The sequence below is a fragment of the Rhinoraja longicauda genome, chromosome 14 (assembly GCF_053455715.1).
Source record: "Rhinoraja longicauda isolate Sanriku21f chromosome 14, sRhiLon1.1, whole genome shotgun sequence".
NCBI lineage: Eukaryota > Metazoa > Chordata > Chondrichthyes > Rajiformes > Arhynchobatidae > Rhinoraja > Rhinoraja longicauda.
This window is the reverse complement of record NC_135966.1, coordinates 311,429-337,556: the sequence shown is the minus strand read 5'-3', so window position 1 is coordinate 337,556 and position 26,128 is coordinate 311,429. Positions and strand designations below refer to the sequence as shown.

The 26,128-nt window shown below is 47.3% G+C and overlaps 3 protein-coding genes across 5 annotated transcripts in view; all 3 read right to left on the bottom strand.

Annotated features, from left to right (window-relative positions):
• LOC144599985 (matrin-3-like) overlaps positions 1–2,148 on the bottom strand; it is a 52,532-nt gene extending 50,384 nt beyond the window's left edge. Inside the window, exon 1 of one of the 2 annotated variants that reach the window (XM_078411280.1) lies at positions 2,061–2,148. The gene's annotated coding sequence lies outside the window, so the exon portion shown is untranslated. The remainder of the gene's footprint in view (positions 1–2,060) is intronic. The other variant, XM_078411277.1, reaches the window with a different exon arrangement.
• A 2,433-nt stretch (positions 2,149–4,581) lies between these two features.
• LOC144599793 (uncharacterized) lies at positions 4,582–17,155 on the bottom strand. Of its 2 annotated transcripts, XM_078411027.1 has the most exons (5): positions 16,821–17,153; positions 14,017–14,154; positions 12,670–12,801; positions 10,412–11,327; positions 4,582–5,044 (listed from the first exon to the last, which is right to left on the bottom strand). In XM_078411027.1, exons 1-5 carry the CDS (start codon positions 17,010–17,012, stop codon positions 4,992–4,994), a joined length of 1,431 nt encoding a protein of 476 aa, XP_078267153.1. In that variant the 5' UTR covers positions 17,013–17,153; the 3' UTR covers positions 4,582–4,991. The 2 variants fall into 2 exon arrangements, with proteins under 2 accessions (XP_078267153.1, XP_078267154.1); XM_078411028.1 differs by lacking the exon at positions 14,017–14,154 and having other exon boundaries at positions 16,821–17,155.
• LOC144599972 (matrin-3-like) overlaps positions 17,027–26,128 on the bottom strand; it is a 22,443-nt gene continuing 13,341 nt past the window's right edge. The window contains exons 6-11 of the mRNA XM_078411254.1: positions 25,165–25,193; positions 22,657–22,782; positions 21,277–21,405; positions 20,034–20,089; positions 17,729–18,291; positions 17,027–17,091 (exon numbers count right to left, since the gene is read on the bottom strand). Of these exons, the coding sequence (XP_078267380.1) occupies positions 17,027–17,091; positions 17,729–18,291; positions 20,034–20,089; positions 21,277–21,405; positions 22,657–22,782; positions 25,165–25,193 (968 nt within the window). The remainder of the gene's footprint in view (positions 17,092–17,728; positions 18,292–20,033; positions 20,090–21,276; positions 21,406–22,656; positions 22,783–25,164; positions 25,194–26,128) is intronic.

Below are 26,128 nucleotides of genomic sequence, written 5' to 3'. Positions count from 1 at the left end.
TTAACTTTTTGGGAATCCAGCACCAGCACCCCAAGTCCCTTTGCCCTTCGATTTCTCAATTCTCTCCCAATTTAGAAAATAGCCTACGCCTTTATTCCTACTGCCAAAATGCATGACTCCACACTCTACTGCGCTGTATTCCACCTGCCACTTCTCAGCTCCCAACCTGTACAATTCCTTCTGCATAGTCCCAGCTTTCGCTACATTGCCTACCCCGTCACCTATAACATTGCTTACCCAAAACCTTTACAGATGCTACATAACCGACCAAATTCGAACACGTTGTTTTATCGGAATGAACAGGTAGATGGACTGAGGACAGCATTTACTCTGATCGTCAAAATTTATTTTCAGATATGACAGGAAGCATAGGATGTTTTCCCATTCTTCTCTAAGTGGTCTATTATAATTTATTTGCACCATAAGATAATATGCTATTACCATTTATTACCATCGCAACGAGAGAGCCTATCTTTGATTTACATATTTTAAAACCACTGTTGGTTGGTTTTGTGGTTTGCCTTCATAAAGAGCTTCATTTTCTGGTCAGTTACGTTTTAAAACAAAGCTCTGAGGTGTGTGAAGTCCCCAACATTCATATGGCGATCCTTTCGCTTCTCTGTCATCCCGGATCGCTCGAGGCCGATATATTTATTGTTTATTCCCCGAGGTTTATGAGATTCCACCAGATTTATTTATTACCTTTTACGGTTTAATTGCCCGTTCTCCGGGGACAACACCGCATTCTCGAGGGTTTGCGGATCCGCTTTATTTGAATTTAACGTTGCCGCTTGTTGTTCCCTCTCCCGGCCAGAGCCGGCCCGCCGCCGCAGCTCACCCCCCCCCCCCCCCCAACACACACACACCCCCAACACACACACACCCCCAACGCACACACCCAACACACACACACCCCCAACGCACACACCCAACACACACACACCCCCCCAACACACACACCCCCCCAACGCACACACACCCCCAACACACACACACACCCGCAACACACACACCCCCAACGCACACACACCCCCAACGCACACACCCCCAACGCACACACCCGCAACGCACACACCCGCAACGCACACACCCGCAACACACACACACCCCCAACACACACACACCCCCCCAACACACACCCCCGCAACACACACCCCCGCAACACACACACACACCCCCAACACACACACACCCCCAACACACACACACCCCCCCAACACACACACACCCCCAACACACACACACCCCCAACACACACACACCCCCAACACACACACACCCCCAACACACACCAACATACTCCCCCCAACACACACACACCAACACACACTCCCCCCAACACCAACACACCCCCCCCCCCCCCAACACACACCCCCGCAACACACTCCCCCCAACACAAACACACACACTCCCCACCCGCCCCCCGGACGCCGCTCGCTTCCCCACCGCCGGAGGATCCCCGCCCGGAGTTCGCGCGACCATTCCCTGGGGTCGGCAGCCGCACACTCTCTTCCCGGACACTGCCGCTCTCTCCCCCAGACACTGCCGCTCTCTCCCCCGGACACTGCCGCTCTCTCCCCCAGACACTGCCGCTCTCTCTCCCCCGGACACTGCCGCTCTCTCCCCCAGACACTGCCGCTCTCTCCCCCGGACACTGCCGCTCTCTCCCCCAGACACTGCCGCCGCCTGCCCCGCTCTCTCCCCCGGGCGCTGCCGCTCTCTGTCCCGGACACTGCCGCTCTCTCCCCCGGGCGCTGCCGCTCTCTGTCCCGGACACTGCCGCTCTCTCCCCCGGGCGCTGCCGCTCTCTGTCCCGGACACTGCCGCTCTCTCCCCCCCGTTCCTGCGCTTCTCCCTGACACAAAATGGCGGCGGCTCCGCTCCGCTCGGCCAGCGCGGCAGCCATTACAGACACAGCGCCGGCCGCCGCACTCCCGCCTCAGCCAAACTTCCTCTAACGCCCTCTTCACCGAACAGTTCCTCCCCTCCACCGAGATTTACCGGACAGAGGCCGGTTCTCGTACCCGCCCGCACTCCTCCAGCAGCCGCCGCTCGCTTACCTTCAACCGCTGCTCCAACGGGTGAGTGGGCCTCGCACTCCCACAATGCGCCGCGCGGTCCGGGATCCCGTGGTTCCCCGCGCGGCAGCCCCCTTCCCACCCGGCACGTGGTGCCTTCGCCCAGCTCCTCGATCCCTCTGCTCTGCAATACTCCCCAGAGCCTGCCCATTCACTGTGTAGATCCTGCCCATTTAAAACTTCCCAAAATACAACACCTCACATTTCTCTATTAAATTCCATCAACTATTCCTCAGCCACCTGCCCAGCCGTTCAAGATCCTGCTGCATTTTTTGATTACCATCTTCACAATCTACAATATCACCCACTTTTGTGCCATCGGCAAACATGCTAATCATGCCATATACATATTGCCAAACGGCCATGGGCCCACCACCAAACTCTAGGAGTACCAACTATCACACGACATCACCGCCCTGCGCCCCATGTGACCTCACCCAGCCAGCGGCCACATGCTCCGGCTCCACCAAAGGCGGCCACCCGGGCCAGAAGCTGCTGCGACTTGGGTGGGGGAGGGATAGAGAGAGAGGGAATGCCGGGGCTACCTGAAGTGAGAGAAATCAATATTCATTGATGTAAGCTGCCCAAGTGAATTATGAGATACTGTTCCTCCGATTTGCGTTTAGCCTCACTCTGACAATGGTGGAGACCTAGGACAGAAAGGTCTGTGTGGGAATGGGAAGGAGAATTAAAGTGTTTAGCAACTGGGAGATCAGGTAGGTTCAGGCGGACTGAGTGAAGGTGTTCAGCAAAACGATCGCCCAGTCTACGTTTGGTCTTGCTGATGTATAAGAGTCCACATCTTGTGGGCGGTCACGGTGGCGCTGCGGTAGAGTTGTTGCCATACAGCGAATGCAGCGCCGGAGACCCGGGTTGGATCCCAAATGCGGGCACTGTCTGTACGGAGTTTGTACGTTCTCCCCGTGACCTGTGTAGGTTTTCTCCGAGATCTTCGGTTTCCTCCCACACTCCAAAGACATGCAGGTTTGCAGATAAATTGGCTTGGTAAATGTAAAAATTGTCCCTAGTGGATAATGATAATGTGCGGGGATCGCTGGTCGGCGCGGACCTGATGGGCCTGTTTCCGTGTTATATCTCTAAACTAAACTAAATCTTGAACAATGGATACAGTAGATGAGGTTGGAGGAGGTGCAAGTGAACCTCTACCGAACGTGAAAGATCTGGACAGTCGAGGGAGGAGGTACAGGGACAGGTATTGCATCTTCTGCGGTTGCAGAAGGTACCTGGGGAGAGGGTGGTTGGGGTGGGAAGAGATGAGTTAACCAGGGAGATGCGGAGGGAACGGTCTTTGCGGAAGGCGGAAAGGGGTGGAGATGGGAGGATGTGACAAGTGTTGGGATCCTGTTGGAGGTGGCAAAAATTTTGGAAGATTGTGTTGTATGCGACGGCTGATGGGGTGGAAGGTAAGGACAAGGGGGACTCTGTCTCTGTTGCGACAAGGGGGAGCAAGGGCGGAGCTGCGGGGTACCGAGGAGACACGAGTGAGGGCCTCATCTATGATGGGAAAGGGGAACCCCCGTTCACTAAAGAATGAGGACATCTCAGATGTCCTGGTTTGGAACACCTCATCCTGGGCGCAGATGCGGCATAGATGGAGGAATTGGAAGTAGGGGATAGAGTCTTTGCAGGAAGCAGGGTGGGAAGAAATGTAGTCAAGATAGTTATAGACAATAGACAATAGGTGCAGGAGGAGGCCATTCAGCCCTTCGAGCCAGCACCGCCATTCAATGTGATCATGGCTGATCATTCTCAATCAGTACCCCATTCCTGTCTTCTCCCCATACCCCCTGACTCTGCTATCCTTAAGAGCTCTATCAAGCTCTCTCTTGAATGCATTCAGAGAAATGGCCTCCAATGCCTTCTGAGGCAGAGAATTCCACAGATTCACAACTCTCTGACTGAAATTGGTGGTGAAGTTGATGGTCCATGAGTTCTGCATGGGTGCAGCAGGTAGTACTGATGCAGTCGGTGAGTTCTGCATGGGTGCAGGAGGTAGCACCAATGCAGTCGTCAATGTAATGGGGAAAGAGTTTGGGGATAGGGCCAGGAGGTAGCACCGATGCAGTCGTCAATGTAATGGGGAAAGTTTGGGGATAGGGCCAGTGTATGCCTGGAACAAGGATTGTTCGACGTACCCTACAAAGAGGCAGGCATAGCTGGGGCCCATAACTACGCCTTGGACTTGGAGGAAGTGCGAGGAGTCAAAGGAGAAGTTGTTAAGGGTGAGGACCAGCTTCTCGAGGCGGGGAGTGCTAGTAGAGGGAAATTGGATGGTTGTGGTCGAGGAAGAAACGGAGGGCTTTAAGGCCTTCCTGGTGGAGGATGGAGGTGTAGAGTGACTGAACATCTATAGTAGACGAGGGAGTGGGGGCTTGAACAAAATATGTGCAGAATTGATCATTCACCCATCATTTTGACTGAAGAACAACAGAAAATATAAAATTCCTACTTCAGTAACAATAAATCCAAGAAAAACATTGAAAACATATTCTTACTTAGACTTTATTCATCTGACAAACTGTTCTAAAATAACCACACAGGTGGAAAATCTCCTTTTGCGTCAGTCCAGTCCACTTCATTTTTGTTCTTTTGTTGGAAAGAACTGCAGATGCTGGTTTATATCGAAGATAGACACAAAATGCTGGAGTAACTCAGCAGGACAGGCAGCATCTCTGGAGAGAAGGAATGGGTGACGTTTCAGGTTGAGACCCTTCTTCAGACTGATTCAGTCCGTTTCAGGTCGAGACACTTCTTCAGACTGATTCAGTCTGAAGAAGGGTCTTGACCCGAAACATCACTCATTCCTTCTCGCCAGAGATGCTGCCTGACCCACTGAGTTACTCCAGCATTTTGTGTCCTTCTTCATTTTTATTCATGTTGGTTTTAAGATATTTATTGGTCCAAAAAGATTGGGTGTCCTCGAACATGTCCTCTAAATGGTCTTCCTGCAACAAAGCAATTAGGAATATTTTAATTAGGCATTAGCAACAAAAAGTTTAACACTTTGCAACAGTTATGATCCAATGCCATTATTTGCAGGCCACCCCTTATTTTATAACCTGCCAATTTCCATCTACCAATACTCTCCTCCGCCTAGCAATAGACAATAGACAATAGGTGCAGGAGTAGGCCATTCAGCCCTTCGAGCCAGCACCACCATTCAATGTGATCATGGCTGATCATTCTCAATCAGTACCCCGTTCCAGTCTTCTCCCCATACCCCCTGACTCCGCTATCCTTAAGAGCTCTATCTAGCTCTCTCTTGAAAGCATTCAGAGAATTGGTCTCCACTGCCTTCTGAGGCAGAGAATTCCACAGATTTATAACTCTCTGACTGAAAAAGTTTTCCTCATCTCTATTCTAAATGGCCTACCCCTTATTCCTAAACTGTGGCCCCTGGTTCTGGACTCCCCCAACATTGGGAACATGTTTCCTGCCTTTAACGTGTCCAATCCCTTAATAATCTTATATGTCTCATCCTTTTAAATTCCAGTGTCAAGTTAGGAAAGGGGGACGTACGAGATCTGGGTGCTCCAGTCGCTCCAGTCATTCAACATACGACAGTCCCGCCATTCCGGGAATTAACCTAGTAAACCTACGCTGCACGCCCTCAATTGCAAGAATATCCTTCCTCAAATTTGGAGACCAAAACCGCACACAGTACTCCATGTGCGGTCTCACTAGGGCCCTGTACAACTGCAGAAGGACCTCTTTGCTCCTATACTCAACTCCTCTTGTTATGAAGGCCAACATTCCATTGGCTTTCTTCACTGCCTGCTGTACCTGCATGCTTCCTTTCAGTGACTGATGCACTAGGACACCCAGATCTCGTTTTACGTCCCCTTTTCCTAACTTGACACCATTCAGATAATAATCTGCCTTCCTAGTCTTACCACCAAAGTGGATAATCTCCACATTAAACTGCATCTGCCATGCATCCGCCCACTCACACAGACTGTCCAAGGCACCCTGCAGCCTCATAGCATCTTCCTCACAGTTCACACTGCAACCCAGCTTTGTGTCATCTGCAAATTTGCTAATGTTACTTTTAATCCCTTCATCCAAGTCATTAATGTATATTGTAAATAGCTGCGGTCCCAGCACCGAGCCTTGCGGTACCCCACTAGTCACTGCTTGCCATTCTGAAAGGGACCCACTCTTTGCTTTCTGTCTACCAACCAATTTTGTATCCATGTCAGTACCCTACCCCCAATACCATTTGCTTTGAAGGCTTTCTGAAAGTCAAGGTACACTACATCCACCAGCTCTCCCCTGTCCATTTTCCCAGTTATATCCTCAAAAAATTCCCGAAGATTAGTCAAGCATGATTTCCCCTTCGTAATTCCACGCTGACTCGGAAGGATCCTGTTACTGCTATCCGAATGCTCCGCAATTTTCGTCTTTTATAATTGACTCCAGCATCTTCCCCACCACTGATGTCAGACTAACTGGTCGATAATTTCCTGTTTTCTCTCTCACTCCTTTCTTAAAAAGTGGGATAACATTAGCTGGTCCTTACCCTCAACAACTTCTCCTTCGACTCCTCCCACTTCCTCCAAATCCAAGACGTAGCTATGGGCACCCGCATGGGCCCCAGCTATGCCTGCCTCTTTGTAGGGTACGTTGAACAATCCCTGTTCCAGGCGTACACTGGCCCTATCCCGGAACTCTACCTCCTCTACATTGACGACTGCACTGGTGCTACCTCCTGTACCCATGCTGAACTCACTGACTTCATACACTTCACCACCAATTTCCATCCTGCTTATAAATTTATTTGGACCATCTCCGACACCTCCCTACCGTTTCTGGATCTCACCGTTTTCATCACAGGAGACAAGACTATTGACCGACGTCTACTACAAACCTACTGACTATTATTACGGGGCTATTAAGGGGACTATTATTAAGAGATTATTAAGGGGTTGGACACGTTAGAGGCAGGAAACATGTTCCCAATGTTGGGGGAGTCCAGAACCAGGGGCCACCGTTTAAGAATAAGTTGTAGGCCATTTAGAACGGAGATGAGGAAAAACTTTTTCAGTCAGAGAGTTGTAAATCTGTGGAATTCTCTGCCTCAGAAGGCAGTGGAGGCCAATTCTCTGAATGCATTCAAGAGAGAGCTAGATAGAGCTCTTAAGGATAGCGGAGTCAAGGGGTATGGGGAGAAGGCAGGAACGGGGTACTGATTGAGAATAATCAGCCATGATCACATTGAATGGCGGTGCTGGCTCGAAGGGCTGAATGGCCTACTCCTGCACCTATTGTCTATTGTCTATTGTCTATTGAATGGTGGTTCTGGCTCGAACGGCCGAATGGCCTACTCTTGCACCTATTGTCTATTGACTCCCATAGCTATCTTGACTACACTTCTTCCCACCCTGCTTCCTGTAAAGACTCTATCCCCTACTCCCAATTCCTCCGTCTACACCGCATCTGCGTCCAGGATGAAGTGTTCCATACAAGGGCATTGGAGATGTCCTCATTCTTTAGGAAACGGGGGTTCCCCTCTTCCATTATAGATGAGGTTCTCACTAGGGTCTCCTCAATATCCCGCAGCTCTGCTCTTGCTCCCCCTCCCCCTATTTGTAACAAGGACAGAGTCCCCCTTGTCCTCACCTTCCATCCCATCAGCCGTCACATACAACGTATTATCCTCCAACAGGATCTTATAGAAACGTATAAAATCATAAAAGGACTAGATAAGCCAGATGCAGGAAAAATGTTCCCAATGTTGGGGAGTCCAGAACCAGGGGCTATAGTCTAAGAATAAAGGGGAGGCCATTTAAAACTGAGGTGAGAAGGAACTTTTTCACCCAGAGAGTTGTGAATTTGTGGAATTCTCTGCCATAGAAGGCAGTGGAGGCAAATTCACTGGATGAATTTAAAAGAGAGTTAGATAGAGCTCTAGGGGCTAGTGGGGTCAAGGGATATGGGGAGAAGGCAGGCACGGGTTACTGATTGTAGATGATCAGCCATGATCACAATGAATGGCGGTGCTGGCTCGAAGGGCCAAATGGCCTCCTCCTGCACCTATTTTCTATGTTTCTATGTTTAAATCACTTCCCAAAGCCAGATTTTGCTACTTCACCTTTTCTTGCCCGATACCTTGACATAGTTATTATTCGCCCGATATCTTTCTAATGCTGATTGTCCTTATTATTTTTGCTAAAAGGTTGTCCTGGCTTAAACACTGACATTGAGCTAAATTCTCCACAAATAGCAGAGATGTGATGAAGGGGCAAAACGTAGACCACAGTGGACAGACAGCAGGCCAAGTATTGCATTGAACAACAATTTATCATGTTTTCTGTGGCATTGCAAAATACAGAGGATGGCAAGTTGTTGATTTATGTTAGAATTGATTCTTACTAACAAATGATGAGACAAGTATTGCTACATAAGAAAATATTAAATAAGATTGTGCAAACTATTTGGTCAGCCTCCTCCTGCAATATTTTTCACCAAACTGTTCTTACATTAACTGTCCTATGTGTCTAGAGCTCAGAGGACCATCGGAACACAGCTACCAGCCTTGGAGGGCATCTACAACACACGATGCCTCAGAAAAGCCACCAGCATCCACAAAGACTCTTCACACCCCTGCAACAGTCCGTTCGAACTCCTTCCATCGGGCAGACGTTACAAGGCCTTCTACGCCCGCACCTCCAGACTCAGGAACAGCTTCATCCCCAGGGCCATAGCTGCTTTGAACCGGTCCTGCTGAGCCAGATGGTCACATCGCACAGTGAACCGGCACAGATCTACCTGCACTTTATTCTGTCTTAAAACTGTCACAATTTGTTTCGTTGGGTTGTTGTTGTTTAAATTAATTAAATTATTGCATCGTATGGGAGGCGCATTCCCAATCTTGTTGTACCCCAGTACAATGACAATAAAGATATATTGTATTGTATTGTGTCATCAAACTTTCTATAAAGCTGTTGAAATGTTTGTTCACATGGCTAGATTGAGATTGCACCTCTTTGCCATGTTACATTCTCTTAAGAGTAACAGGGTTTTAAAGGGCAAAAGAAAACATTTATTGTACGCTGTAATATCTCCATGGCCATTTCCTGATACCAAACTTTGACGTATTCTCCAGATTCAAGAGTACACCACCGTTTTGCCACTTAACCTGCTTAACCTTCAGTGACTTCTGCCCAAGAGCCAGATTGACAATCTTCTTCGCCCCTAATAATCACTCTCAGAAGTTTGGAACTTTGTGACCATGCTTTGATTTTCACTCATGAACCCAACAATGAAAGACCAATTTCTTATAGATTGTGAAATCTGCCCTTGACCCGACACCAGGTCATACTAGGTTCATTGCAATGGACAAATACTCCGAGAGTGAGAGGCAGGTTTCAGATCATTTTCACATGTTAAACGTACAAACTCCTTACAGACAGCACCTGTAGTCAGGACAGAACCCAAGTCTCTGGCACTGTAAGGCAGCAACTCTATTGCCGCGACACAGTGCTACTCAAATGTCTTTTGAAAGTTGTAAATATATATACTTCTACAGCTTCCTCTCGCAGCTCATTCCAAATGCAGACTACCTTCCGAGTGAAAAAGGTGTCCCTGAGGTCCCTCTTAAATCTGTCCCCTCTAGTTTTATAATCCTCTACCCTGGAAAAAAGACTGTGAGCATTTACTTTATCTATGGCCCTCGTGATCTTGTACACCTCAACAAGGAAACCATTCAGCCTCTAGCACTCCAAAGCAAAAGATCTCAGCCGATAACTCAAGGTCGCAGGTCCTGGTACCACCTTTAGTGAATCTCTTCTGCACCTTTTTCTGCACAACTTATGGAAATCCTTCCTGTAGCTGGGCGATCAGAACTGCACATAATATTCCAAGTGTGGTCTCACCAATGACATATAACTACATCATGAAATCCCAACTTTGATACTCAATACCCTTCCCAATGATGCCAAGCGTGCCAAATACCTTAATCTGAATCGACACTTTCAGAGGACATGCACCTGTACTTTCAGAGCTCTCTGTTCTACAACATTCTTCAGAGTTCTACCATTTACTGTGCAAGTCCTGCCCTGGTTTGGCCCTCCAAAGTGCCTCTCTGAAAAGATTGAGTGCACCCTTGGGCAAGATCAGACCGAGGGCTGAGTACTGTGCGATTGAGTTAAATGCACAAATGCAACAAATAGAAATCTAAACAAAATAGTTGGGGTACTGCCACGAATGACTGCAGTTCACAGACCAGAACAAATGTAGAGATTTTGGAAAGGTGCTTTGCTCCCAGTGAACTTGTCCCTTTTTGTTTTTCCCTACAAACAGAAGTGACTTACCACGGCCTCTGAATGGCTTTAGATTCCAATAATATGGATGTTGCCACCTCTGCTGTTTTGGGAAAACCTTTTTCTTCTTGGAGACATTGATGAGTGTTTTTTTCTTCATCAGTGGAAGAGCTGTCATACGCTTCACAACCTCACCTTTCTTTTGTATTTGTTCTACAAGTTCAGCACCCAGTAGATCAGACGATGTCACATTTGGATGGTCTTGTGGTTTTATAGGCGTTTGGCCGAATTTGAATAACTGCAACAAATTCTCTGTCCGAAGGCCAGTTAACCAGCGGTGAGTCTGTCCAGCATTTAGAATTGATTGATGACATGAAATTATTGTTGATTGTAGTCTTTCTATCAACTGTTCTGTAGTGAGAGAATCTAATTCTCCAGACAATTCATCTAATTCAAACTTCTGTATGGCTAGTACAACTGGACCTACAATTTCCGCTACTTTTGACTGTGCCTTACTTAACACCCTCTCTGGTTCACCCAACTGCGTGTTCAAATCATCATGAGAACTTATAACTTTCTTACCCACCAGGAGTTGAATAAATGCATCGTCTATCTTCGGTGTATCGAGCTCATACATATCAGGAGACCCAGTGATACTCCGCAAGTACTGTTCATGAGTTTCTAACATTGGAACTTTAAAAGCATATGGTAAGAATCTAAAGCACTCAAGTTCTTTTCCCTCATAGGTCTGTGGATTCCACCTCTTGTCTTTTGAGGGCATGTTGCCCTCAAGTGGCACACTGGCCCACCTCAGAAGCTGTGTTGAATGTTTAGCCTGGAGCTCGGCTAAAGTTGGGGTGCTTGTTGGTATTAAGATGTCTTCTTCTGGCTCAGACACATTTTCAGAAGCACCAAACTGCCCAAAGGGGGGCTTGATGCTGCCACCAGTGGGGTTTAATTCTGGAAACTGAAATGAAAATCAATACAAATGTTATTGTCAATCATTCACTATGTTGTATTGATTTTCCATTTACCTTGACATTTGATACCTCTAGACATGATCAGGAATGGTTGTCTCAATGCCACAAGTAATCTTCATTTAAGAGTATCTCCCATCTTGTTAATTTTCAGTCCCACCAGAACATATTACAGGGTTCTAGAAAATAAAACCCATTCCTTTCTTGACCTATTTCAGTTTCCAAACACCTCAGGCTGTAATGAAGCTTCTGCTGCAAGCTGAATGCCAACATTCCATTGACCCTGTCAACAATCGATTAAAGGTGAAACAGCAACACTCAAATAATGCTTCATTTATGCCTTTGAGGAAAAACAACATCAACCTTGGTCTCAGTCTGAATCAGTCTGAAGAAGGGTCTCGACCCGAAACGTCACCCATTCCTTCTCTCCCGAGATGCTGCCTGACCTGCTGAGTTACTCCAGCATTTTGTGAATAAATCAACCTTGGTCTCTCTCCTTATCATTGAAACAAAAGAAATGTTAAACAATTACATAAATATTGGAGCCACATTTTCAAAGATTTCCAAGAACGATGGCAATAGGGGAAGGAAATCAAAGTTTCATGGAGGTCAGAGAACTCAGCTCCTCCGTGGTGAAAGACAACTTTCTCAAGTTACCTTCTTTGTCATTGCTTTGGCTGGCTTTTCCTTTGAATATCAGCTATGGCTGCTGAATGCATGGCAATGGATCCTATTTACAACATAAACACCCCGCCCCACCTTGCAGAACTTGCAGTAGAGCGGGAATGAGTATCGCGGTCTCCTGATTGGAACCGTTCCATAACACAAATTTAGGGTGCAAAGAGTTGCCCTAGCACATCTCACTATGCTCGCTGATAGACACAAAAAGCTGGAGTAACTCAGCGGGGGACAGGCAGCATCTCTGGAGAGAAGGAATGGATGACGTTTCGGATCGCCTCTAGTGCCGTGGAGCTGGATTAACAAAGTTCTTCATTTAGGTAAGGGTAACAATATAAACATTTTTTCCTCTTAATGAACCTTACTTGATTCATCAAACCAAGTGACCTGGCCACTAACATCTGGTCATATTCAACATTGTTATTTTGTTAACCAAATCCCAGGGCTGTGAGCCGTTTTCGCATCACTAGGTTTACATCTAGATCTAGATTACTAGTTTTACACTCTCCTTCCTAACCATAAATCTTCTAATAAATATTTTCAGTTCACATCAATGGATGATCTACTTTTTCTTTATTATTAATGTCACATATGAAGAGAGTTTTATATAATTTTCGATGCAATAATTGACTGTGCTGTAAGTTTGTAACATACCCTCAAGCGCAACTTCTTGTACTTCTGGCTCAACTCCACTCTGATGATGTTTCCTTGAATAACAGGTGGTTTTGCTTTGCAAAACCGGACCATGGCTTGGGCGTCTGCACTGTTGCACATTTCCACAAATCCCTGAGAGCATATTACATTACATGTGGGTAAACATATGGAAAACGCCAAAGCTGTTTAATATCTTACACCATCAAATACAAGTAACAACACTGAAGGTAATTAATGTACATAAATCGAATCACACTGTACTAGTGTCTACCGTGTTCAGACAGTGGCTTTATAAGATGCGCACTGACAAATCGATGATATGGACAGAATACATTAGGTGTGTAGACAAACTATTTCAAGTTTCAAAACCAAATCACCTCTCGGGAAATTCTAAATCATGCTTATTCATTATCGCAGCATTGGCTCCATGCCAGTATCAAAACTGGTTGTATCAAGGCAGGCGTTGCCAAAGAATGTTATTCTTATTGTTTCCCAGCTCCTCCACTGAAGGGTTTATATTCCACATTTTAAAAGAAACAACTGAATGTGTTCCCCAGCTAAGCGGGGAGATTTGAACCTGATGAATTGGTGTTTGTCTCTCTGCTGCAACCCTGTGCAACACTATCGACATATGACCCGCCATGGTGAGGTCTGCCCTTCTTAGATTGGGTGAACAAATTCTGGACACTACAAGTAAATCTGTTGTGACCTTTATTACTGTGAAATAATTTGAAATAAAACTCATTTGCAGCTGAAGGCCCAAGTCACTATGGTATACTTTATTTAAATCAGTGAGATTACATAAGAAGACATGATTTGCCTCCTGATTCAATAAAAAGGGGGTTGCTATGTGACCGCAATTGGTCAGATATCAGGTGGTAAACAGATACACAAAAAATAGGTACAGGAGGAGGCCATTTGGCCCTTCGAGCCAGCACCGCCATTCAATATGATCATGGCTGATCATCCACAATCAGTACCCCATTCCTGCCTTTTCCCCATATCCCTTGATTCCATTAGCCCTAAGAGCTAAATCTCACTCTTGAAAACATCCAGTGAATTGGCCTCCATTGCACTCTGTGGCAGAGAATTCCACAGATTCACAACTCTGGGTGAAAAGGTTTTTCCTCATCTCAGTCCTAAATGGCCAACCCCTTATTCTTAAATCTCCAGCTTGTGGTCCTATTTAAATTCCTGAAAGCCTAAAAGGAGCATTGTTTTAGCGCTACTCTTTGTTATTAACTAAAATGTTATTTCAGGTACGTGGATAGTGGATTAATGTATATTATGATTAAATTCAATGACAGAATAGATATTAATCTCACTTCAGTCAGTCCTACTGCTTACCTCTCCCTTTCCTTTAATTAGCAGTATTTTACTAATCCTCCCAAAGACTTCAGCGAGGTGGATTAAATAGTCATTTGTACATCTGCCTGGCACCAAGTCACCAATGTAAACTACACGTCCAGGCTCCCCACTGTTACTCTAGGAACAGAGAAAATGTCCAGCAGTCAGAATGATACCTGTAGCAATGCAGCCCTCTCATGACTGAATGCAGTAAGTACCTGCTGCTGCACACCACTTTGCACTGAAGGCCAGTTGTATTGTTCACACCACACAGCATGACATAGCGACAATGTATATAAATCTTTCATATTTAAATACCCTCCCAACGACGTTAAGCTATAACCATTAAACCATTTAAGAATCATCACAATAATGCGTGCCTACATTCTTAGACGAGTCAATATACAAAGTATTATGGATTTACATCCCATTGTTGAAATAAAAGCAAAAATTATTAACATGAAATATAAAAAAGCAGGTCAAAGTAAAGAGGACCGACACACATCACTGATAGAAAGAACTGCAGATGCTGGTTAATACACAGAAGGATACAATGTGCTGGAGTAACTCAACGGGTCAGGCAGTATCTCTGGAGAACATGATAGGTGACGTTTTGGGTCGGGACAGCACAGAAACAGGCCCTTCTGTCCAATTTGTCCATGCCCATAAGATGCCCCATCTAAATCAGTCCCATTTGTCTACATTTGGCCCATTTCCCTCTCACCCTTGCACATCCACGTACCTGCCTAAATGTCTTTCAAATGTTATTGTACTTGCCTCAACTACTTCCTCTGGGAGCTCGTTCCATACACCCACCACCCTCTATGTGAAGAAGTTGCCCCTCAGGTTCATATTAAATTGTTCTCTTATCACCTTAAACCTGCGGTTCTTGATTCTCCTGCTCTAGGGAAAAGATTCTGTGCATTCACCCTATCTATTATCCTCATGATTTTATACACCTCTATAAGATCAACCCATCAGCCTCCTGCACCCCAAGAAATAAGGTCCTAGTCTGCACAACCTCTCCCTGTGGCTCAGGTCCTCAAGTCCTGACAAAATCCTTGTAAATCTTCTTTAAACCTTTTCCGACTTACGTTTCCCCTATAGAGCAACTACCACCTCTCCCTGTTGCTCAACAACTGAGGAATAATACCTTTTGCCATATCCGATTCATACAATTCTGGACTTGCCCACATTTGGCATTAGGTTTTGCAACAGCAGCATTGTTATAACCTACAAGAGACTGGTTCTATGGACAATCCTTCTGTTTCTGAATAGAAAGAGAAATAAACCATATTTGGAGAGAACGCCCTCAAACACTGGGTTATCACAATGTTGGCTGCATCATCTCTTCATTCACAAAGTCTTTGGACAGCAGAATCTAAAGTTTTACTCTTGAGAGCTTCTAAGCTGCAGTTATATTAATGACACATTAAACATAGTCCTGTGTAGGAAGAAACTGCAGATGCTAGTTTATAGCAAAGATCGGCACAAAATGCAGAGCATCTTGGACAATACAGCTCACCCCCCAGGACCCACTGGTCAACCTGAGGAGCACCTTCAGCAACACACTGGTTCCACCAAGATGCAACAGGAGATCCTTTTTCCCTGCGGCAATCAACTCCTCCCCCTCTGTTGTTCAAGACTCCCCCCCTCCCCACCCCCACACTAATCTTTGCACATCCCCAATCCTGGATTTTCTACTCGTCACTTTAATTTCATGCTGCATGCATCTTGTTGTGTTTTATGACTGTTGGCAGAGACCAATTTCCCTCCTGGAATAACTAAAATTCTATTGTATCGTATCGTAAATGCTGGAGTAACTCAATAGGTCAGGCAGCATCTCTGGAGAAAAGGAATAGGTGACGTTTTGGGACGGAACTTTTTTTCAGAGTTGAGTCTGAAGAAGGGTTCCAACCCGAAAAGTCACTGAGTTACTCCAACACCCGCTGAGTTACTCCAACATTTTGTGTCTGTAAACACCGTTCTGTCCCTTGTTAACATGCAGTCATTCAGATATGTTCCGGTAGTTCTGCTATAGTGCATGTCTCCATAGCACGATTTGGATATAACATATGTGATGAATCGGGGAACACTAGCTATATTTTGTGGGTAAATAGGTTAAAGTGGAATTTTGATGGAAAACTAGAGAACCACAGAGTTACTTTGGAAATTGACGTGCAGGATAAAACTTTTGCAACGAAAACCGTCAAGGAGAAAAGGTGACCTGCGTCCCTGCTGAATCACACGAGTGTCTCTGAAGGACGCGGTCTGTCCCTTTGGCCGTTCAATGACCAGTGGCCAATCAAATTGACACTTGTGCAAAGGCACTTTATTCAACAATATTACATACAGCCTTTAGTGGTTTTAGCTTGGAGTACCAATGTAAACTTACTGTGTGGAAAAATAACTTATTGCGAGTCTGAAACTCTCTGGCCCCTAATGCCCTTCCCCCACTATACCTTTCTTAACAGGACTTTCTAATATACACAGTTAGACTTTGCTTGTGAACAATTCTCCAGCAGCAGTTGTGAGGGTAGTTTTATTCCATTTAAAGCTTAAACCATTATTTCCAACTTAATTTCTTCTAAACATATGTTGGGGAATTTGTTACTTTGAACTCGGTCTATTTCTGGTGACTAACAAAAGGGACTTGAACAACGGACCCATCAGCAGATGATCACAGTACATTCTAATCAACCTTTCATTTCCCACTCTGCACCAATACCCTCAAGAACCAACATTTTAAACTCAGTTGCATTGTCTAGTGAAGCCCAAATTGTCACTAAGCCAGCATCTATTACCTTCACAGATACTTGCTGGAGATCCACTTCTGAACCAGAAGAGACTTCAGTTCCTAGTCCGGCTCCATACTGCATCTTCACTGGATCACCCGGATCATCATCCGACTCATACTTTTCCATTAGACCTTCAAGTTCCGAGTCGCTCTCCAAAAATGGAATTGGGGTTTCCTCTCGAAGCGTCTCTGATTTCATTTCTACCACATTGTTCACATCCTTGGAGATGTAGGTTTGGTAGTTTTCCCAATCTGTGACATCATTATTTTCCCTTTCTCTGCTCTCACGCCTTTCTCCATCCCCCCTCTCACTGCCACTTTCCCACTCCCCTCTCCCACTCCTTCCTCTCCATTCCCCTCTCCCTCCCCTCCACTCCCCCCTCTCACTTCCTCCTCCCCATTCCCCTCTCCCACTCCCTCCCCTCCACTGCCCTCTCCCACCCCTCCACTCCCCCCTCTCACTCCCTCCTCCCCACTCCCCTCTCCCACTCCCTCCCCTCCACTCCCCCCTCTCACTCCCTCCTCCCCACTCCCCTCTCCCACTCCCTCCCCTCCACTCCCCCCTCTCACTCCCTCCTCCCCACTCCCCTCTCCCACTCCCTCCCCTCCACTCCCCCCTCTCACTCTCTCCTCCCCAATCCCCTCTCCCACTCACTCCCCTCCATTCCCCTCTCCCACTCCCTCCCCTCCACTCCCCCCTCTCACTCCCTCCTTCCCACTCCCCTCTCCCACTCCCTCCCCTCCACTCCCCCCTCTCACTCCCTCCACTCCACTCCCCCCTCTCACTCTCTCCTCCCCACTCCCCTTTCCCACTCACTCCCCTCCATTCCCCCCTCTCACCCCCTCCTTCCCACTCCCCCCTCTCACTCCCTCCTCCCCACTCCCCTCTCCCTCCCCTCCACTCCCCCCTCTCACTCCCTCCTCCCCTCTCCCCTCTCCCACTGCTCACTCCCCATGTGCTCTCCACTCTCTGGCTACTGCCTGTCCACCTGCTTCTCTCGCTGCCGCCTCCCTGGAGCCCACTTTCTCTGAAACGTCTTTGTTCTCCTCTCTCACTACTGGTTCTCCATTCCCTCATCTCCCCTCTGTTCCCATGGTCTTTTCTTTCACCAGTGTTTCTCTGATCTCTCTCAATGCTACCTCTGTGCTGCCCTCTTTCATGGCCATCCCTGCACCCTGTCTCACAGCTCTGCCACTGCTCACCCCTCTGTAATTTCCTCATGTCTCTTTGGTGCTCCATTACTTCACGACTCTGCCCGTACACCCTTTGCTGCGTTCTCTCCTCGCCTCCAATGCTCCTCCACTCTGCTGCGTCACTGCTATCAGAGCGCCCTGACTCCTCCCTCTCACTGCTGTCAGAGCTCCCTGACTCTTCCCTCTCACAGCTGTCAGAGCTCCTCTCTCTCTCAGACGCCAGGTACTTCTTCAGATCCTCAGGTTTTTCTTTCAAGATAGGGCCAAGAAAACATTTTTTTGCACTGAAAGGGTAAACAAAAGTTTTGCATAGGAAAGAACTGCAAATGCTGGTTTAAACCGGATAGACACAAAAATCTGGAGTAACTCAGCAGGACAGGCATCATCTCTAGACAGAAGGAATGGGTGATGTTTCGGGTCAGAAGAAGGGTCTTGATCTGAATCGTCACCCATTCCTTTTCTCCAGAGATGTTGCCTGTCCCACTGAGTTATTCCAGCTTTTTGAGTCTAACAAACGTTTTGCATCCAAATAATGTCATAAGGTCATAAGTGATAGGAGCAGAATTACACCATTCGGCTCATCAAGTCTACTCCATCATTCAAGCATGGCGGATCTATCGCTCTCTCCTAATCCCATTCTCATGCCTTCTCCCCATAACCTCTGACACTCGCACTGATCAAGAATCTATCTCTGCTGACGGTGCCCTGGGAGGAGGCTGTGGACGAGGCATACGAAAGGAAAAGGCTAAGATATTCCAACCTTGCAGTAGAGGCAGAGGAGCGAGGTTGGAGTGTAAGGGTGCGTCCAGTGGAGGTGGGGTGCAGGGGCTTTGTAGCCAGTTCCACTGCAAGGCTCCTGAGAGAAGTAGGAGTCAGAGGGCAGGCCCAAAAGAGGGCAATCAAAGAACTTGCTAATGCCGCCGAACAGAGCAGTCACTGGCTGTGGCTGAAAAGAAAAGATCCTGTCTAGGCTGCCACGTGACCATCTAGAGGCTAACCATAAGACACACACCCAGGTCTGGTCACCCTGTGCTGGGCCTGCCTCGACTGAGGGGGTCTTGTGATAAAAGGCCGAAACACCCAGTGACGTTGAGGTCCACAACTGAAGATGTGTCTGAATGGCAGCAACATCACCTAGTGGTCACCCCAAGAACAACACCATGCAAGTCAATTGTAGTGCAAACCTTCAGGGATTGTAACAGCCAGTCCTACTAATCAATCTGCCTTGGCGTCTTCTGTGGCAAAGTCTTCTGTGGCAAAGAATACCAGATTCACCACTCTCTGACTAAAGAAATTCCTCCTTATCTCCTTCCTAAAGGAACGTTCTTTAATTCTGAGTCTGTGACCTCAAGTCCTAGACTCTCCCACTAGTGAAACATCCTCCCCACATCCACTCTATGCAAGATTTTGCCGTCTCTTTTAGACATAATACATTCTCAATGGCTTATTCAAAGAAACATTCTCACAATTGTAGACACAAAATGCTGGAGTAACTCAGTGGGTCAGGCAGCATCTCGGGAGAGAAGGAATGGGTGACTTTTCGGGTCGAGACCCTTCTTCAGACTCTTTTCACATTTGTTTTCGCATTGCACCTCAGTTAGTGATATCAAAGATGTGGTGTCAATGCAACTTTGCATTTGATTCTGTCGTAAATAAGGGAATTGATAGTTTTTTCTTTCATAATTGTTCGCTCCAGTTTTGCTTGGAGAAATTTTGGGCTAAACCATGTGACTGACATTTCCACAGGGAGCAGCCATTCAGCTGTTCCCAAACAAGGTAATTGTCAGGTATGTTTAATTGTTTACAAATATCAAAAGCATTTAAAAATTAAAGATGTGCATTGGGTCCATTCTTAATGAGGGAAAGGAAGGAAGTGAGAAATGGACAGGACTATCTCCCATTACCAAAAATAAACTACAATTTCTATACTTCAGTGTCAATTACCTTCTAATTCCTTTAGTCATATCCTTGGCGAAGACAGCATTAAAGCATACAATATGGAAAAACACAAATCTACTGTACTTACCTGATATCTGCCAAATTTACTTTATTCAACATTTCTTCAATCTTTGCAGAAGGTTTCTAGAAAGAAAAGTTAGCCATGAAGAATTATAGGATTATTATAGAAAAAAATCTGAATTGTACCACTTTGTCATGCTTTACTGATGTTTTGGGATGGAGATGATGGAGATGATTCGGCCCACTTTCCATGCCTGCTCTCACAGCATTACCACCAATGCCATGCTCCCACCTTTCTCCTGATAACACCCTCTCTTGGACTACCAATACTTATACTACCAACTACCAACACCATCCTAATGGTCCAGCCCCTTTCCTGCATTCAGGGTCATTTAACAGCAGGACTTTGGGATATAGGAGCAAAGCTGACCACCTGGGGAAATCCAAACAGTCACAGAACGCACAGACTCCACATAAACAGCACTGGAGGTCAGGATCAACCCAGCTCACTAGGCTGTGGGGCCCAGGGTGCAGCCTCGAAACAGGGTGCTGCCTGAGGCAACTGGGTGCTACGTGAGGGGACGGTGTGTGTGTCTGTATGTGCGTGTGTGCGTGGGGACGGGGTGTGTGTGTGTGTGTGTGTGTGTGTGTGTACGCGCATGTGCGTGTGTCGGGACTGGATGTGTGCATGTGTGTGGGGACGTTGTGTGTGTGTGTGTGTGTATGGGGACAGTGTGTGTGTGTGTGTGTGGACGTCATGTATATGCGTGTGAGCGCGTGTGTGTGTGTGGATGGGGTGTGTGTGTGTGGGGACGGGCTGTGTGTGTGGGGACGGGGTGTGTGTGTGCGTGTGTGTGGGGATGGGGTGTATGTGTGTGCGTATATGTATGGGTGTGAGCGTGTGTGTGCATGTGGGCACTGTGGGGACGGGTGTGTGTGTGTGTGTGTGTGTGTGTGTGTGGGGATGGGGGGGCGTGTGTGTGTGTGTGGGGACGGGTGTGTGTGGGGGCGGGTGTGTGTGTGTGTGTGAGCGTGCGTGTGTGTGTGGGGACTGTGGGGACGGGGTGTGTGTGTGTGCGCGCATGTGTGTGTGTGCGTGGATGTCGTGTGTGTGTGTGAGCGTGTGTGTGTACATGTGTGTGTGTGGGGATGGGGTGTGTGTGTGTTGTATGAGTGGGGACGGTGTGTGTGTGTGCGTGCATGTGCGTGTGGGGACGGTGTGTGTGCGCGCGTGTGTGTGTGTGTGGGGACGGGGTGGGGTATGTTACATATTCAGTAAATGAGACGCAAACATGGCTCTCGTTACACACCTTTAACAATGGTTGAATCTGAGCGGAGGATATATCTGCAGTCAGTAATCTACCGTAGAACAAAGGCTTCTTCCTGAAGTGTTTGATTATGTTATTGCAGGCCATTTCTGAATCCATTTTCAAGAAAGCCTGTAATATATATTTTTTTAAATCACAAGTGAACTACAATTATTTACATCAAATGCAGCAAATTATTACGAGGTGTATTTCTTTATAAATTCTCCATTTATAACTTTATGCCACATAGCTAAAAATTAGAACCATTGACCAAGAGTAATGATGAAAGCTTCATCAATGATACAATGTGGTACATTGTCCATAAGGCAGACGCAGAGTGCTGGAGTAACTCAGCGGGTCAGCCAGCATCTGTGGAGAACATGGATAGGTGACGTTTCACAGAGTGCTGGAGGAACTCAGCGGGTCAGGTAGCATCTGTGGAGAGGTCCTGATTACCACCATTAAGCCTATCCTCAATTTAACAAGCTGCTGTGTGAGGCTGGGTTTAATTAGATCGGATTATCTTTCCTCTCATGCCTGCTGGTACACAGGATGATTTCATTTCTTCCTTTTACATTGAGCAAATCCAACTACAAGATCTTTACACAACATGGAACAGATTAGGTTGCCAGCTAATTCACAACTGCCCAGAAGAGCAGAAGCTGTAAATATGGAGGGGCACAACTACACGTTTACAGTCCCCTCTCGGTTAACCCAACAGCCTCCGTTTACTCTCACAGCGATTGATTCCAATTGCCATTATTTCTAACGTTATGAAAGGCAGAAGCACTCGGGACATGTAGAAACAGCCTATCCTATCGGGGAAATATCCTGGTGAACTTCTTCTGCATTCTTTCCACTCAATCAATCCTTGCCATTGTGCAACACCGTGAATTGTGCGGTCTAATCAGTGGTTGAATAACATTTTAAAAACTGAATGAATGAAACAGACTCAATATTCTATCTGGTTTGCCACTTTCTCCGGCAGCTTGCTCCACATCAGCATCTGTAGAATCCTCTAGGTTTATGAGCTCAGCCCTTCACCAGACGTCTGGATGATGGACCGCACATGAACCTGATATTTCAATGATCTATGTATGTGGACCACATCTCCTGGGACCCGCACTGCATGTGGCTGTTCTACATTGTTCTGTCATTTGATGCGGACAACTCTCACTGTCACCGACGATCTGGCAGAGGTTTGTTAAGGGACTGGGAAGAATGGGTATCACACGGAAATATTCATGACGCTGTCCGTGATTGAAAAGTGTGCATGAGTCACATTCTTAAATTCAGGAGGATACATAATACCGAGTCGTACAATACACACACACAATACTCTCTCCAAAATAGTTTCAAAATAGAAAAAGATTGTTACTTTACCTTTTCCCCCACTTTTAAATACTTGAGCACTTTCCCAAATGTTGAACCGAGTCTCAAAGTATCAAAATCTGAAAACCCAGAGGAAGGCAGATTGCCAAGCCCCACAATCCTACTGTGTGCATCTCTCTAGTGAAGACAATGTCAACAATACAGATGTGGGTTATTTAGAACACTGAATCTTACACTGTTGAATTACCGCTGAACGTGAATAATAATTCACTGGCCCAGTACTTCAATAATCCCGAAACGCCAAGAAAGTGACAGCAGGCATGTAGTCAAGGAAGAGGAGGTGGGGGCTGTTTGTGGTCAGAGAGGACCACGAAAAACAGACTAGAAGACTACAAAGTAAAACTGGTCAAATTAATAATTACTTCACAACAGCTCACTACTCTTTAGCAAGAAATAAGCAGTACAGTTAAACGATGACCACCATTATTTGGCATCAGATTAGCATAACTTGCATAGGCGTGAGACTCTTTCACAAAGTTTGGTCACATCCTCAGAGGACTGATCAATTCAAAGTGGACTGGTGGGGCCACAGTGTGTGGGAGTTTGGGGCCGCAATGTGTGGGAGTGTGGACTGGTGGGGCCACAGTGTGTGGAGCTGCAGTGTGTGGGAGTGTGGACTGGTGGGGCCACAGTGTGTGGAGCTGCAGTGTGTGGGAGTGTGGGGCCACAGTGCGTGGGAGTGTACACTGGGGGCCACAGTGTGTGGGAGTGTGGGGCCACAGTGTGTGGGAGTGTGGACTGGTGGGGCCACAGTGTGTGGGAGTGTGGACTGGTGGGGCCACAGTGTGTGGAGCTGCAGCGTGTGGGAGTGTGGACTGGTGGGGCCACAGTGTGTGGGAGTGTGGACTGGTGGGGCCACAGTGTGTGGGAGTGTACACTGGGGGCCGCAGTGTGTGGAGCTGCAGTGTGTGGAGCTGCAGTGTGTGGGAGTGTGGACTGGTGGGGCCACAGTGTGTGGGAGTGTGGACTGGTGGGGCCACAGTGTGTGAGAGTGTGGACTGGTGGGGCCACAGTGTGTAGAGCCACAGTGTATGGGAGTGTACACTGGGGGCCGCAGTGTGTGGAGCTGCAGTGTGTGGGAGTGTGGACTGGGGGCCGCAGTGTGTGGGAGTGTGGACTGGTGGGGCTACAGTGTGTAGGAGTGTACACTGGGGGCCGCAGTGTGTGAGTGTGGGGCCACAGTGTGTGGGAGTGTACACTGGGGGCCGCAGTGTATGGGACTGCCTCAGTTTCAGGGGCGCAGGTTCGACCTTGACCTTGGGTGTTGTCTGTGTGTGTAACACCCTGTCTGTGTGTGTAACACCCTGTCTGTGGGTGTAACACCCTGTCTGTGTGTGTAACACCCTGTCTGTGGGTGTAGCACCCTGTCTGTGTGTGTGGCACCCTGTCTGTGGGTGTGGCACCCTGTCTGTGTGTGTAGCACCCTGTCTGTGTGTGTGGCACCCTGTCTGTGGGTGTGGCACCCTGTCTGTGGGTGTGGCACCCTGTCTGTGGGTGTAACACCCTGTCTGTGTGTGTAGCACCCTGTCTGTGTGTGTAACACCCTGTCTGTGTGTGTGGCACCCTGTCTGTGGGTGTAGCACCCTGTCTGTGTGTGTAGCACCCTGTCTGTGTGTGTGGCACCCTGTCTGTGTGTGTAACACCCTGTCTGTGTGTGTAGCACCCTGTCTGTGTGTGTAACACCCTGTCTGTGTGTGTGGCACCCTGTCTGTGGGTGTAACTGTGTGGGTTTTTTCCCCTGGTACATTTCAAGGACAAGCTAATATGTTGGCCAGCTACTGTATATTACCCCTTTGAGAAGGTTCAGAATAAAAATAATTGAAGGGGAAATTGACGGCATGTGTAAGAGGGAAATGGAGCAGGGGGCGGGGACCAAGGCGATCGCTCCCCTGGATTCTAGCAGCAACACTGGCCCTGTCACTGGCCCCAACACAGGCCGGCCCTGTCACTGGCTCCAACACAGGCCGGCCCTGTCACTGGCTCCAACACAGGCCGGCCCTGTCACTGGCCGTATCACTGGCCCTGACACTGGCCGGCCCTGTCACTGGCCCCGGCACTGGCCGACCCTGTCACAGGCCCCGGCACTGGCTGGCCCTGACACTGGCCATATCACTAGCCCCGGCACTGGCCCTGGCACTGGCCCCGGCTGGCCCTGACACTGGCCGGCCCTGTCACTGGCCCCGGCACTAGCTGGCCCCGACACTGGCCCTGTCACTGGCCCCGGCACTGGCTGGCCCTGCATTGTCACATAAAAAAGACACGGGGAATGTGGGAGTTGTTAGAACAGTAGTCAGATTCATTCATAGACTTACATTTAAACTGGTATAACAGAAATTAGTATCATTCTTTAGGGTACAATAAACAAAAAATAATGTATTTTACAATATCTATCAAAAATTTTCAGCCAGTTTCTTCATATTTTAGATTCTATCATATTAAATTTGATGCCCAACTCTAAGCTCAACATTGTATTTCAAAGAGTTGTAAATCAGCACTGACCAGTTCTCGTTTGCTTGGCAGAGGAGTATCTGAAAATAAACCACAGAACTATTTCAACCAGGCTTGCATTTAACGCAATATTAGACATTGACGCAAAGACTTGCAGAATATGTCCTGCGAGTCAACAGCTTGGCCAAATAGCCCAGTTTCCTCTTCCTTTAGTGTTTTCATTGTTCGACAACGGTCTGTAATAGGTGCTTACTTTTGACTTTCCATTTTAAAAGTGATTGAATCATGGTTTAATCACAAAGGTTTACCGAACAGCCGCGGTGAAACCATTCCTAAGGTCATTAGTGATAGGAGCAGAATAACACCATTTGGCCCATCGTCTACTCTGCCAATCAATCATGGTTGATCTATCTCTCCCTCCTAACCCCTTTCTCCTGCCATTCATCACACTCCCTGAAACTGGAACAGTAAACAGATGATTTCAGTAAAGGGCCTGTCCCACTTTGGCGATTTTTTAGGCGACTGTCAAAGTCGTAGCAGATCGCCGAAAAAAATAACCGTACGACAATGTCCACGACAATGCCTGCGACAAGCTAAGACAACCTACCACATAGGCAACGGCAAGCTGATGAAAACCGGCGACTCATTCGCCATCAGTCGCCTTAACATCGCCTAAGTGGGACAGGCCCTTGAGTCGCCGGCTTTCGTCAGCTTGCCGTCGCCTATGTGGTAGGTTGTCTTAGCTTGTCGCGGGCATTGTCGTGGACATTGTCGTACGGTTATATTTTTCGGCGATCTGCTACGACTTTGACAGTCGCCGGCAGTCGCCTAAAAAATCGCCAAAGTGGGACAGGCCCTTAAAGCTGTCAAGGCATTAAAAGAAAATAACGGTAAATAAACACTATACCCACTGCTCTATAAATCTACAGCTGGAAACGTAATTGAAAACTAGAAGCTAGCCTTTTCAGAAGTAAGGCAACAGTCCTACACATTAAATCAATGGTGGTGGTTTGCA